At 49.1% G+C, this 14,718-nt stretch overlaps 1 protein-coding gene across 7 annotated transcripts in view; it reads left to right on the plus strand.

The window, feature by feature from the left end:
* The window catches only part of MSI2 (musashi RNA binding protein 2), a 387,828-nt gene that overhangs the window by 118,980 nt on the left and 254,130 nt on the right, over positions 1–14,718 (plus strand). For all 7 annotated transcript variants that reach the window (XM_031024305.2, XM_081805262.1, XM_081805261.1 and 4 more), the window contains exon 6: positions 9,704–9,796. In XM_031024305.2, coding sequence (XP_030880165.1) covers positions 9,704–9,796 — 93 coding nt within the window. The remainder of the gene's footprint in view (positions 1–9,703; positions 9,797–14,718) is intronic.

A 14,718-nucleotide genomic window follows, 5' to 3' on the forward strand; every position in this document is an offset into this window, starting at 1 on the left:
CCAGCCTGGTGCCCCCAAAGCTTCACCTTGCTAGTGTAACACAGCCTCTTCCTTGGCGGGAAGCACCTTCAGAGCAGATGCCAGATCTCATTCACCTTAACATACATGGAGCCTAGCATACAGGACTTGGCACACAGTAGGTCCTCAAAACATGTCTGATGAGAGAATGAATGAGTGTGTCTTGCCACCAGAGACTGTTCTCTGCAGTTTCCCTTCCCGTCCCTCTTAGTCTCTTGTGTCACTCTCCTACAATTCAGCAGTCATTTTCTGAGCACCTGCTGTGTGCTGGGTGCGTTCATATACTCATCTCTGGTGATGCTTAGAGCAGCTCCGTGGCATGTATCTCTTGTCCCCACTTTACCCATGGCTTGCCTGCAGTTACACTAGGAAAGTGGCTGAGTGGGGACTCAAGCTCCCTCATTCAAGCCGCTTCTCATAGAGCCCTGACTGCCCCTTAGAATCTTCTGGAGAATGTTTAAAACCTACAGATGCCCGGGCCTCCCTGCCGACCAATGAGATCAGCATCCCGAGGGTGGGGGCCAGTCTCACTAGGTTTTCAAGATGCCCCAGGAGATGCCGAGGTGCTGCTGGGCCAGGCGTGTCGGGGAGCCTGCAGCCTGGCTCGGCTCCGCGGATTAGGTAAAACTTGCTCATCAAGAACTGATTGCTGTATGCATCTAAAATATGCTAATGAAGGTAATCAAGGCTAAGGGTTAAGGCTGCCATTTGTTCTTTTCCCGAAATCAACTGGAGGGCTTGGGGGATGGGCGGCCCTGGCTTCAGAGCCTGCCTGCCAGCAAAGTTTCCCTGCTTTTCCCTTCCTAACAAGAGCCGTTTCGTTGTTGCGGATGAGCACAGGTCTAGTTCTCACCGGGGTGGGTTCCAGAAGGCTCTCTCTGGGGCAGTCTTCCCCAGAGTGCAGAAGAGGGAACACCCTCCCAAGCCTGGTTTTCCTACTCGGAGCATGTGTGCTCCCTCGCAGCCGGGCTTCCTGACGTGGCTCCCGGGCAGGCGGTCGGGGAAGGCGGGGGTGTTTACTTCTGCTTCCAGCGCTTCACTTCTGTGGCGAAACCGTCTCTCTGGTGGTGGCTCCCCACTGACCTGAAATGTCTTGCGAAGGGAGCAGTTTGGGGAGCGGGAGGGGGTGCTCTGGACTCCAGGGCCGGGAGCTCGGCCTGCATGTAGGCGCTGCGCCTGCTGGGGAGGCCCCCGGACAAGCCCTGAGCAGGGTTTGGGTGAGAGGCCTGGGCTTTCGTCCCTGTCCTTGCTGGAGCGGCACGGACTCCCAGGGGGTGGCCTTCTTGGAGTTCCAGTCCCGCATTCACTGCCTCAGTTGGTCACGCCAGGGGCTGAGGCCCACGATTCAAGGGGAAAGGGAGGCCCAGAACTGTTGAGAGCCTTGAGAGACTTGACCTACTGTCATGTGACCCACCAGGGCCAGGGTGGTTATTTACTCTGCCTCAGTTACACAGATGTGCTCGGCAATGCGAGCAGGCGGGCGGACAGAGTGTGTTGTAAAGTGAGGGCCATCGTGTCCTTTGGATCACTGCCCTAGTCTGGGTCTCCTGGGACCTCTGCTTGAGACATGCAGCACCCCGGACCCTCGGTGTCACCGTCTCCAGGGCCCCACCCCTCACCATGAGGCGTCTTCCAGGTTTTCTGAAGAATCCCACCCGGCTGCACGGTGGGCGGGAGTGACGGGCCCAGATGGAAGGCATGGAGTTCCCAGCAGCCCCGCCATCCCCACTGGCCCTTTCTGGGGGTTCAGTCAGAATTTGCTTCCACTGTCTGGCTGGGGCTTTGGAGGCTCCTCTTTTGTATGCAGGGATGCACGGCTTCCTCGCAAATTCAGCAACAGTAAAGGGTACTTACTTAATTTCGCTTAATACCACTGCTGTAAAAGATGATGGGTTTTAATTGCACCTTCGTATTGGCAATCATTAGAACACCAGAGAGTGTTGTTGGGGCCTCCCGTGACTCAGTCTGTGGTGAGTATCAGGGGGAGGGGGCTCCCAGAAGGCTGGAGTGACGGAGAAGCTACCTGTGGGTACAGAACAGCTCGGGTGCCTGTGATCGGGGTGACGGCCAGCCAGCCACTTCGCTGCTCAGCATCGGTTGACCGTGGGTCATAATCCTTAACTTCTTGGGCTTTGCAAGGCAATGCTCGATCTCCGTACCTTTTTCTCTTACCCACCCCGGAGTCCCTTGCCCGAGTGTCACTGTCTAGGATGTTACTCTCTGATACCGACCTGTGGACAGGTCACCCATGCGGGCTGCAGCATTCCCCCCAGGGGTAAGAGAAGTAGTATTTTTAAATTAGCCTGGGAGGGAGCCAGGCAGAGGGCCCTGAGCTGGAGGTGGGGAGCTTGCCGGAGCAGCCTGATCATTTCATTACGAGATGACGTTCTCTTGTAGGTGAGTTACTGTTGTTTTAATCAGAGGTAATGTTGTAACCTGACTATGCCGGATAATTGTGTGTAAATTATATTCCAGCCCCATATAGAGGAAAGCTATTTTTTTCCTTCCAATTTTAAAGCTATTTAGAGGGAATGCCAAATTGTAGCCTGAACCCTGGTCCTCTCTGGCTCATAGCTATAGATGGGGAGAGAGAGCTCGGAGAAATATTTGGGGTTATATTTATAATTAGTTTCCTCTGAAGTTAAATTAATTTCTGCAGTTGGCAACATCAAATATTGTTACACCTTTGTCCAGTGGTCAACCAGGGGCGAAGCAAAGCATGGAGATGTAGCTGGCGGATGCAGTAGCCGGGGAGAGCATGCTTTCTAGGGCACTTGGGTTTATTTTTAAGCCCTTTTTGCATTCAGACTCTCAATCTAGGGATCTTTTTGGCCTGTCATGGAAAAAAAAAAAAGAACAGCTTTATTGAGACATAATTCACATGCCGTACAATTTACCCATTTAAGAGTGCAGTTCAGTGGTTTTTAGTATAATCACAGATATGCACACCATCTCCACAGTCCATTTTAGAGAGTGTTTATCACCCCAAAAAGAAACCTCCTACTCTTTAAAAGCCATCATGATCCCTGCTTCCCCAGCCCTAAGCAACCATACGAATGGAATCCTACGGTATGTGTGACCTTTTATTGACTGGCTTCTCTCACTTAGCGTAATGTTTTCGAGGCTTATCCATGTTGCAACATATGTCAGTATTTTGTTCTTTTTTGTGGCCGAATACTATTCCGTTCCACAGATATATCACATTTAATGTATCTGTTCATCCTTGATGGGCATTTGGGTTGTTCCACTTTTTGACTCTTATGAACAATGCCTTAACGAACATTTTGTGTGAGAGGCTTTGGGTGGATAGATGGGTACGTACTGGGTGTGTACTAGGAGTGGACTTACAGGGTCATCTAGTAACTGTGTAATCATCTGAGGGCCTGCATCATTTTATGTCCGCCCCCACCAGCAGTGTCTGGCCTGTCATTTCTGCATCTTTGCTTCAGACTTGCAAAGGGCAGAGTCAGACTTGCTCTTGCCCTCTCCCCTCCCTTGGCCCAGCTTGTATGAAGTGTTATGCCAGGGGTATCTGGACTCCGTGGGGAGCATTTGGGCTCCTCCCTCATCTCCCAGTAGGTATTGCCTTACCTTTTGAGGCAGAGACTTGTCCCTGTGGCCCCCGCCATAGTGGGTATGTAAGTGATGAGCGTGGCCTGCCGTCCTTGGGAGGGTAGATTCAGACTGTCACACATGTGGGTACGGCATTGTCTTCCTCCATGATGGTGGGGGTCCTCCCTGTGGACTCCCACTCCATGGTCACCAAGAAGAGGTGAGGCCAGGGCTGTCGTGTCCTAGGGCCTCCCCCAGGTAGGTCTTCAGATTGGCTTCTTAACAAATTAAGACAGCCTGGAGGGATTAAAGCATAGAGATGTCTTCTCTCCCAGTTTAGGAGTCCTGAAGTCTGCAACGAAGGCATTGGCAAGGCTCATAGCTTCTGGAGACCGTGAGGGAGAAGCCGTCCATGCCTCTCGCCTACCTTCTGGTAGCTGCCGGGAATTCTTGGGGTTCCTTGGTTTGTAGACACATCACTCCAGTCTCTCCTCCCATCTTCACATGGCCTTTCCACGGGTAGTGTATGTCCCTTCTCCTCTTGTTAGGACACCAGTCATTGGATTTAGGGCCCTCCCTACACCCAGGATGATTTCATCTCAAGATCCTTAACTGATTACATCTGCAAAGGCCCTGTTTCCAAAGACCTGGGTGGACGTGAATTTGGGGGGACTCCAGTCAACCCAGTATGGTCTTTTTCCACATGTGATTCTAGAATCATTTGGAGCAGATTCTAGTACCTGGGTTCCGCTTTTGTGTGCTAAGTGAGTTTTGCCACTGGGTTCAGATATGGTGCCAGCGGCGGCCGCTGTGGTAGTAAGAGTAGTAGTTTAGAGGGAGTAGGGAAGGTTGGAAACAAATATTGGGGGACCTTGGGAAGTTTAGAGGGCACGTCCCTCGGAGGAAGCTCCCTGTGGAATGGGGCTGTGGAGTTTGGGACTTCTGCAACCCCGCTTAGCCCTGCGGGAGCTTCTTTGTCGTACAAAAACTGGGCTTAATTCTCAGAGACAGGGAACTGACACTTTGATGATAACATACAGTTTTACCCAAGAATCTGAAGAACAAAGTGTTCACCAGATTCAGAGTCTGGGATGGAATTGCCTGGTATCTGCCAACATATCCATTCTCCCTCATCACTCTGCTCTTTGCCTTTAACCAGCACATGAGCCAGCTTGCTGGGACTTGATTTTTTCCACCTGTAGAATGGGGACAACGGGCAGTCAGGCTTGCAAAATCTTGCCCAGCGCTAGCGTTCTTACATCTTCCCTGGGCTCTCTCCGCCTCAGGGCTCCCACAGATGGGAGAGCTTCTGTAAATGAGCCAGTGCTTTTGGGCAGTGAAGATGACTAATGTGTGTCACCGAAGGGGGAATTTGAGCTCTTTGCAGGCACGTGGTGATGGCAAGAGCTGACTTAATTTCTCTGGGCTTCTCTCCTACCCATTCAAGACTCTCCAGAGCCACTTCCTGCCTTTCCATGCATTTGTCAGGATGAGAAACATTTTCAGTTACTGTCGTTTTCCTGTGTGACAACTAATATCTTTGGGGCAAAGCTCCTAGAGCTAAGTTTTCCCCATCAATCTCATTCTTCAAAGTAATTCTCTTTTCTAATACTTCTACCTTCTGCTTTCAACACACACACACACACACATGCACACTCATCTGCTTTATCCTGTTTTATAAAAATACAACCAGTGGTCCCACTCTGAGTGACCATTTCAGATACAAACACAGTTTTTTTTTTTAAAAGGGATTTTTTGAAACTTAAGAAAAAAAAGAAGAGCTCTTTTGTCAGAAGCAGGAAGGTGGAGTGTCCTTTGCAGCCCTAGGTAGCCACTGGCTTTGGCCAGTTCTTCCGTGTAAACGGCAATTTTCCAGACTGGAATGGGTGCCGGGGTTTTCTCTGTGGATCCAAGAGGTGTGGAGAGCAGTGGTGTTTCGTTAAATTACGGGTCTAGCCACAAAATGTGCAGCAATGATTTGTGCGAGCCTGAGCAGCCTGAACACTCTGGAATGGCTGCCGGGATTTTCTCTGTGGATCCAAGAGGTGTGGAGAGCAGTGGTGTTTCATTAAATTACGGGTCTAGCTACAAAATGTGCAGCAACGATTTGTGCGAGCCTGAGCAGCCTGAACACTCCCCACCCCCGATGCACGCTACACACACACACACACACACACACACACACTCCCCAGAGTGCCGCCCTAGACCATAAAAGGAAGGGCATCTGCTGGGGGAGACGGCTGTCCCCAAGTGGTACTGGGCTCTTGGTGGGTATCTAGTGTCTCAAAGAGTGGAAAGCACTTGCATACAAAGTGTTTTCTACAACCCCTCCACCAAAAACTCCATGCAAAGGACATTTAAGCTCACTTTCCTAATGGATTTTGGAGTGAGCCCTCTCTGGAACAGATGGATAGCTCTTTCCATTTGGGTGCACTGTGGGGACCGCCTGCGGCCGCCTGAGCATTTTGGTGTGCAGTGGCCAGCTTCCCTTGCTTTGTGTGGTTAAGTACTGTATTGGTGTGAGGGCTGTGGTTTAGGAAACAGTTACCCAAAGGGCCTAGCGCAGGAAGAAAATACAGGTGGCTCTCTCCACCGTGGGTGGAGAGGACTTCTTATAAGGCAAAGGACTATGGAGTCAGAGGGGGACCAGTGGTAACGTGTCCTGCACCCTGTTTCCGAGGTCAGAAGAGGGTTAAAGCTCTGGGGATGCTGGGTGGTTCCTGGGGCAAGTAGCAGCCAAGACGGAAGGATCGGGACTAGAGAGTTACCCCAGACACACACGCACGCACATACACACGCACGTGTGCAGACATGGACACAGAAACTTTGATAGTATTGATAGGAATTTGAGGACCTCCAGTTAGTCCCACTGGGAGCCTGGACACGACATCTAGCCCTGCCCCTGTCCTGTCCTCACCAGCAGCCCTGGAGGTGGAAGGGAAACAGGGTAGAATGTGTGATTCTAGAGTCCTCTCTGCCTGCCTCCCGTGTCCGTCTTCAGAATGCAAATCATCAAGCACTGCACAGTCTGTTTAGCAGTGATGCCGTCAGGATTCCCAAAGTAAATCACCCCATTTCCTCCAGGGTGCCCCCTGGTGGGAGGGGTCACCGTGCAGAGCCCCGTCGCCCCCCAGCCGTGCTCTCCTCTCCTGAAGCCAAGACATTGATGAGCAGCTAACCGAGTGTTGCACATCTTCCCACTGGCCTTTTCACGTCTGGAAGGTTTTGATTAAACCAGTTTCCTTTTAGTGTTTGCCGTAGAGTGGGATCCATCACTGAATTGAGCTGGTTCCTGGAGAGGATGTTTTAGTAACTTGGATACTTTGGCGCAGTGTCTGGGGCCTGGGATTTCTCATCCTTCTAAAAAAAGTATTTTACAGGCTTTTTTTGGGACTATGTAGATTTATAGCTGGGTGTCTGCCCCAGTGTTTAAGGCTCTGGCATGATAGGTTTATGGCTGTTGAGCAACTGTAGAGAGTATAAGAGGGGGCCTTTTCATTTAACCAGTTATTGGGGAATGAACATTCTGTTGACTTCTGTTATTGGGAATGAAGATACATTACTCATTTAATTATCTGGGTCCATGTGAACATTTGGAATATAAATAGGGTCTGTTCTATACCCACCTGGCTCTAAACAATGTAGAAATGGCACCATAGGGTTCATTTTATAGAATGCTTCTTCAGAGTTTCTTTAAGTTGAGAACTCCACTAATGCATGTTTGTGGATCACAGTAGTTTCTTTATAGATATTTAATTACTTGGCTGGGTAAAAAAAAAAAAAAAAAAAGGAAAAATCTGAAATGAAACTATTGGGAGTCTTTGATCATCTGAAATCATGTAGAGATGCAGGAAAGTGGTTTTGAAATTACAGTGGAAGGGAATGGGGCACCAAGAGTTGATTTATCAACGATTTTTGTGTAAAGTATCTTTCTGCCACACAAGCTCATTGTGAGCTTGAAGGATGAATGTAGTAAATGACTTTGGATTCGGTTACGGTGACCACTTACCTAGCATCTGCCTGGTGTCCTGCTAAGACACTTTGGCATATGTTATTTAATTTAGTCCTAATAGGAATCTCACGTGGTAGGCTAATTATTATATCTCCATTTCATTGTGGATTAAATTCTACATTATGTTGGAACATAGGCTCCAACACCTAGCACTTAATGTATCTGTTGAATGAACACATTAGGAAAGTTAGGACAGTAAAATTTGGCAGTCAGTGAGTGTCGGGAGAGATTGAAATCTGGAGAGGGACTGATGGAGTTTCACGGGAAGGTGACCTTGTCTGCCAGAGGGACTTACGGAATGGCTGAGAAGGGGGATGGACAGTAAGGGGCAGAATAAGATGCCCACTGGTTAACGAGAGGCTCTTGGAGTTGGCACTGTGGATGCTGGTGGGATCTTCGTAGCATGTTCTCATGTACATCATCTCATCTCCTCTCCCGTTCATCTGAAAAGAGACGAAAAGTGGTAAATCACAGCTTTAAACACACGTGTAACCACTGCATGGCCCTCAGAGCCCACAGGAAGTGTGTGGAGTTGCTAGGACCATGGCCTCTTACAATAGTGCAGCAAGCCCGCTACAGGACATTCCAGATGGGGCTCCGTCAGCGGCCTGTGGTGGCACATGTCTCTCCTGGAAGATGCTAAGCTCAGGACATCGAATTGTAATGGACACATATGACATTGTGTGTTTTTTTGTTTTTTTAAACATTCTTGGCTTCATCTTATTCACTTATTTTTGGGGTTTCAGTCATGCTTTTATTTATATGTTCTCATAAAACATTTTCCCCTCAGCTTTCCTGAGGTGTACCTGACAGAATTGTAAGGTATTTAAAGTGTACAAACATTATGATTTGATATGTGTGTACATTGTGACAGAATTTCTCGTGTCAGGTTAAGACATTGGGCTTTTATTATATGTAGCCAAATGGGTGAGCCCCTGTATCTACTGAGGTTTGAAATTTTTTATTTAACATTTAGATAAAATCTTCTTTAGTTGCACATTAAAAAAAAATAAAACACACACACAGCCTAGACTTAGTGTTCGGAGTAAGATTTATTTTCTTGTTTCACTTTTGGCTCCTGCCTATGATGTTTGGTTCTGTCTCTGAACCATTTGTATCATTTGCTTTGGAACTGGTGTCATTCTGAAATGTGACCACAGTCATTCGTTTTCACATCGACCACATATTTGGTGTGGGCTTCTGTGGGCCTGGCGCTGTACTTGGCTTTGTGGAGGGTACCGAGAGGAATCAGGAACTCAGCGTCTGGGGAAGGAAGTAAGAAAGACAGGATTATCAGTGACTTCTGCATTAGGTGGGAAGAAGTGGGTGCCAGGAGAGGCTGGTGGGTATGGTGTTAGTGTTTCAGAAGAGAGAAGGGACAGCTTCTGGATGTGGGGACGATATAGATAGCTTGCATTTTGGAGAAGGTCGTTGGATCTTGCAGGATGGTAGCCATGGGAGATTTAGGCACAGAGAGGCGTTCTAGGGAGAAGGACTTGTATGGACAAAGGGGTGGATACCTGGGGCTTAGCTGGGCTTGACTAAAGTGTAGGGTGAATCAGGGCGAATAATGAAGAATCTAGAGGGGAAAAAGAATGAGGGCTGAGCTCCAAGAGTGGCCCCTGCATGTGGGGTCAGGGTCTGTCTTGTTGGCAGACATGAACCAGCACCCAGAGCAGCTTGGTGTAGACAGCCCACCCATATGTTTGAATGATGTCTGAGTTTCTTATTGACAAATTTTATGGTACTTTCTGGGCAGCAGATTTTTATGCACGTAATTCTGTTTTGCTCACATCTCTTAGGTTTAAAACAGCTTTGATGTGCCACTTTTCTCTTTGTGCTAGAAATCAGAATGAAGCTGTGTCTTATGGCTTAGAGGTTCTGAAGTCTACTCTGTCTGTATGAAACTCAAGCTTATAGGTTGTGGCCTGAAGGCCTGAGCTATCCGGCGTGGCTGTCTCCAGCATTCTGAGATGTCTCAAGGGCCTGTGCCGTACAGCTCGAATTTATCTAAAATTGCCTTCCTAGAGGCACATGGAGAGTGGCTTGTTTTAGCGTCTTAGCGAGCATTGCTTCAGATAGCCTGGTTAACCCACGCCCTCCTCTTGTCATTTCTTGCAGATGGTCACAAGAACAAAGAAGATATTTGTAGGCGGATTATCTGCGAACACGGTGGTGGAAGATGTGAAGCAGTACTTTGAGCAGTTTGGCAAGGTAAGTGGCGCGTGGGGCTGGCTGCTGCCGCGCCCCCTCCCTTTGCCACAGCTGCGTCCTCAGGAACCTTGTCCTTGCACTTGGTCGTCCAGATTTAAGTGAACTCTGTCAGGAGCTGACATGGAAGAGTCTGGCTTGTGGTCGGCACGGTGCCCCACGTGCCCACAGGAGCAGACAGAGTGGCCTTGCAGTGTGGTGGTGCTGGCCACCTGGGGCCTGGGCTGGGAGCCAGTGGTGGTGGCAGCAGCGACTGGGGAGGGATGCGGGGCTGTGACTCACAGGACAGGAGCTCCTGCAGAAGCTGCTAGAGGCCTGTGAGTCGGTGCTGGGCTTCATTCTGTGCCTTTCTGGAAGATACATGAAGAGTGGAGGCTCCCCGGGGTCCTGTGCAGTTGAACCTTCCCCTGTCAGATGCCCAAGGAGACTCGGGAAAGATGCTGGGCCTGTACCTGTCAGAATGTGTGTGAGACAGGAGTAAAATGATCCCCTGGGCTCTGTTGCTGGACCAGGCTGGGAGCAATGCAGAATGCCCCCCAGTCAGCCAGGACCCGGAGTGTGCGAGTGTGTAGGTTAAGACAGAGTCAGCAGACAGACAGGATATGCTACCATGGGCGATGTGCTTAAATCAGCCTCTCTCTAGCTGGTGGGGGAGCTGGTGCCTTGGAAAGTAGCGTTCCTCTGATGGCCACATGGTCCCCGGGCTCCGACAAGGCAGCTTGTGGGGGAGGTTAGCCTTGCTGGCTTTGTGTGATCCCCTCCTCTGGCTGCCGTGTCCTGGGAAGCTGGCAGCTGAGAGGCTGTGCTGGCCCCCTGCTTCCCGCATCTTTCGGTTGCCATGGGTGTTGTCCTGGGAGTCCAGGTGTGCGACGGTCTCCCTTGCAAAGGTCTGCGTCCCTGCTGCCAGAGGGCTGATACAGCAGAGGGGGAGAAGACACTGCGCCTCTTCTAAGCTTTGTCACTCCTGTCCCCCCCGGTAACGGCTGTTGTGCTTGCCCTGGGTGGTACCAGGCACTGCTGCCCACTGACAGGTCTGAAGGTTCTGTGCTTTTATTTGTTTGCTCAAGGTGGTGCGCGGCTCAGACCTCGTCCCCGGGTGTGTCGAGCTGTGAGCTACTGTCTGGGATGAGGGCCGTGATCACTGTTTAGCTTCAAAATGGAGATTTTTCCCATCTCTGGTCATCATCAATTTCTGCATGGATGGGAGACATGCAACACAGAGAAACCAGGCTCCTCCAGCCTGGCTTGGCATTCAGAATGGCACTTACCTGCCCTTCCAGGTCGCTTAGGAAAGACGCCTTCCCATGGCACCGTCTTGCTTTGCCAGCTGGGGGCTGATTCATTCTGGCCGGTTTTGAAGAATCGCTGAGTGCGTTGGTGACCATGTACTTCTCTTCAAGACTCATTCAAAGCACCAGGGGGGATTGGTCCACAGCCCAGCCCCACCCTGCCTGTGGGGAGAGACTGGAAATAATTAAATGAGACAGGTCCAGCTTGTGTAATGGAAGGCTCGGGAGTGTGCGCCCCTTTGCTACAGTTCTGCCTCTAAAACAAGGCCAGGAGCAGTGTTCGCAAAATTGAGGTGGAATTTCTTTTTTGAGCTATAAACTGGAATCTCATGGTCCTATGTGTGGGTGTCAGAGAAGTTGGGCTGTTAGAGTATTCTGGAGAGGCCAGTACCTGCCGCACCTCCGCACGCTCCCACCTCCAGGCTTCTCTCTCTCTCTCTCTCTCTCTCGTTCTCCTTTTCTCTCTGTCTTTTTTCATTAACACTTACAGTTGGGACCCAGTATCCAGCAGTGGGAAGCTCTGCAAGCTTTGGCCGGGCCCACGGCCACAACCATCCCTGCCCTGAGAACAGTTGTCCCCTTGTCAGGGAGGCATTCACAGACCATCTTCCCTGGCGTGGCCTGCGCTGGGGCTGAAGCTGCTCAGTTAATTTAGCAGTAACATTTGTAGATTCCAGCAGGATGTGTAAACTTATCAGGTGTTTTATTAAAGGACTAAGGAGGCTTTTGAATGTATCAAAACCATAACACTCTCTGTGCTCCTGTTTTAGTAGCTTGTTTCATACACGTGCTCTGTGCATTATCTGGGTCTGTCTGCAGAGGGGCTTATTCCTCCTTGTGCTGGTGGCTCGTGTTATGTTCGTACCCACCTTGGGCAGGGTCCACCACCTCTGAGGATTCTGGTGTAATTCATTTGGAATCAGAGCCATCAAAAGAGAGGAGATTGTGCTGCTGGGCCTTAAGGCAGTGAGTCAACCCAATGGTGAGTCAACAAACTGACTCTGCCCTTCAGTAGTTTATATTCTGGTTGAACAAAACCGAACACACACACACTTGTGTCAGCTAGACTCACATACTTGTACACATTCCCGTCGGTAAAGTTGTTTGGGGCCCTTTTTAGTTGGTTAATGGCAAATTAGCGAGGTGGAATTTTATTAGTGAGTATGTACTGTGTTGAGTCCTGGGCTAGGCCATTGACTTATATTATCTCATTTAATTCTTCTCTGGGAGGCTGGTAGGGGTACTGCCCATTCTGTAGCTTGTTAAATGGAGTCTAGGCGGGATTGAGTCTTTGACTCAAGGTCACCTCCGAAAGGTAGAGCTGGATGCAGACTTCCCCTCCAGGCTTGTCTGTTAACAGAACCTGAACTGTGGGCCCTGTTCCAACCTCGGATCAATTCACAAGATGGGCTTAGGGTGGGGAGGATGCAAAAGAAAGGAAGAGACTGTGTCCATCCATGGGCTGGGGACAGTGCTGGGAACTAGACATAGGGCCCCTCATCTCATCTGCACGGTGGATTTTGGTGTCATCCAGCCCTTTGACAAAGGTGAGCAGTAAGGTCAGAGAGGTTAAGTCTCAAGGAACGTCACCCAGGTAAGGCAGGATAACAGCCAGAATTCACACCCTACTTCCTCGTCCTCCACATCCAGAACTTTCCATCCTTCCACGCCTCCATTCTGGGTTTGCCACCCGTGTTTTAGGTTTCCCTCGTTGTCATTCCTCTCTCCTCTCCCTCTTCCCATCGTGCCTGAGGCGGCCGCTGCTTCGACTGTTTATTTCAGGTGGCAATCAAGATGGGTAAGACTGCTATCATGGGGCTGGGCTAAGAGAGTTTAAATATGTCATTACTGTAAGTGGAGTGGGGGCAGAATGACACACCGAGAGCTTTAAATAACTCAAATTGGAGGTTTGTAAACTCTTTTGTGCTTTTCTCCCACCTTCCTCCCTGAAACTTACCCCCACCACCCTAGTTAGGGATGTCATTACTTATTTATATTTAAGATGAGATTATGAAGTGTGGCCATTGGCATAAGGATTCTGCCCACTTGGATGGCCATCCTCACCCCCTGGGTAGCTGTCCTGATGCTGTCATTAGAGGAAAGTAAGGAGAAGTATTCCAGGCCCTCGTGCTGGGCCTGCCTGTGCAGTGTCCCCACTGTGACACCTTAACAGGCCATTTCTTTTCTGGTCTCAGTTTCTCCTCTAAGGGAAGGAGTTGGAAAAGTTGAAAAGGGTCAGATAGTATATGTTTTTGGCTTTACAGAACATATGGTCTCTATCACAACTATTTAGTTCTGCTTTTGTATGGAGGAAGCAGCTATGGCCAATCCATTATTGGATGTGGCTGTGTTCCAATAAAACTTTATTTATAAATATAGGTGGTGGGCCACTTTTGTCCTGTGGGCCATAATTTGCCAACCCTGGACTAAGTTATTCCTAAGGTTGGTTTCAGGCTTGAAAATTCAATAATCTAGAAAGTGTGTTTAAACACACAGGGGCACCTGGGTGGCTCAGTTGGTTGGGCGTCTGCCTTCGGCTCAGGTCATGATCCCGGGGTCCTGGGATTGCCCTGCATTGGGCTCCTCCCTGCTCATCAGGGAGTCTGCTTCTCCCTCTCCCTCTTCCCCTCCCCCTGTTCGTGCATGGTATCTCGCTCTCAAATAAATAAATCTTCAAAAAAAAATAAACATACATAAGTGGGGTATAAGAATAGATAGGTATCTATCTAAGGTATCCATAGACTGTAACCAAAACAAGATATTATCAATAGCAATGAGCATGATATAATAAGTGAAACTGTCATAACTGTGGTAGAGTTAATTTCTGGCCTGCAAGATGCAAAAACAGTGAAGGGATTCTCTATTTGGAAAAAGGTGCTATTTATAAACCAGAATCTTCATCCTATGAGTAAGATCCAGGGATCTGTAGAGTATTTCCACCTCCTTATTACATGTGCTAGATCTAAATTAATGAAGACTCAGACTTTGTGAAGTTCAGATTTTACTACAAAGATTCTTTTGCTATGAGTTGATGTTTCTGACTTTGAGGGATGTATGCTTTGTGCTAAGCTTTTTGATGCATTTTAAAATCTGATTCTCAAAGCTGTCAAGCAAGATAGGTGGAGTATCTATCATGTAGATGACCAAACTGATGTGGAAGAAGGTCATGAGTTGTCCAAGATCACACAAGCGCATGCTGGGGAGAGCCCAGATAGTCATTCATTTTTGTACCATCTAGCCTCTTTTCACCGTTTATAAAAACCCCGTCTCCTACTTTACCACGAAGCAGCCCCTATACTCTGAGTGAGCAGGTTTTGTTCATTTGTCAAGAATGTTGATGTGCGGTAATTTATTTCACTGCATCAGGTTTCCTAGTGGACGTTATCTGTGCTCACGATTTTCATACGTCCAGGAATGATGTACGCAGACCATTCCAGAAAGTGGCACGTGAATGATGCTCTTGATAGGCACGTACAGACCCAGACAATCGCTCGGAGGGTTCACCACCCTGCTCCCCACATAGCCATCCAGAAGAGCCCAGCTTGGTAATTAAAAAGCACTGGGATCAAAGAAGCTCCATGTGCGTGGGTTTCCTCCTTCTCCCCTTTCGGCCCCTCCTTCAAGTACCGGTTTCTT

This window comes from Leptonychotes weddellii, chromosome 15 (assembly GCF_054177405.1).
Source record: "Leptonychotes weddellii isolate Sample4059 chromosome 15, ASM5417740v2, whole genome shotgun sequence".
In the NCBI taxonomy this organism is placed as follows: Eukaryota; Metazoa; Chordata; class Mammalia; order Carnivora; family Phocidae; genus Leptonychotes; species Leptonychotes weddellii.